The following is a 308-nucleotide window of genomic DNA, read 5'->3' on the forward strand; positions in this document are numbered from 1 at the left end:
TGCAGCTGCTGCAGCTCCTGTTGGTGTTGTTATTGGTGTTGTTGTTGGTGCTCGTTTTGGTGGTGGTGCTGCTGCTGCTGGTGTTGCTGCTGCTGCTGCTGCTGCTGCTGCAGCAGCAGCAGCTCACGATACACTCGGGGAATCGTCCCCTTCGTGCAGGCAGCAGCAACAGCAGCAGCAACAACAGCTGCACAAAACCAGCAGCACCGACAACAGCAGCAGCAGCAGCAGCAGCAGGAACAGCAACAGCAACAGCAACAGCAGCAGCAGCAGCAGCAGCAGCAGCAGCAGCAGCAGCAGCAGCAGCA

The 308-nt window shown here is 58.8% G+C and overlaps 1 protein-coding gene across 1 annotated transcript in view; it reads left to right on the plus strand.

The window, feature by feature from the left end:
- EMH_0001520 (uncharacterized protein) overlaps window positions 1-308 on the plus strand; it is a gene marked incomplete at both ends in the record, with an annotated part of 1,062 nt that overhangs the window by 426 nt on the left and 328 nt on the right. The window contains one exon of the mRNA XM_013495604.1: window positions 160-306. Within this exon, the coding sequence (XP_013351058.1) occupies window positions 160-306 (147 nt within the window). The remainder of the gene's footprint in view (window positions 1-159; window positions 307-308) is intronic.

The sequence above is a fragment of the Eimeria mitis genome, genomic scaffold, assembly GCF_000499745.2.
Source record: "Eimeria mitis Houghton genomic scaffold, Emh_scaff166, whole genome shotgun sequence".
Lineage (NCBI taxonomy): Eukaryota > Apicomplexa > Conoidasida > Eucoccidiorida > Eimeriidae > Eimeria > Eimeria mitis.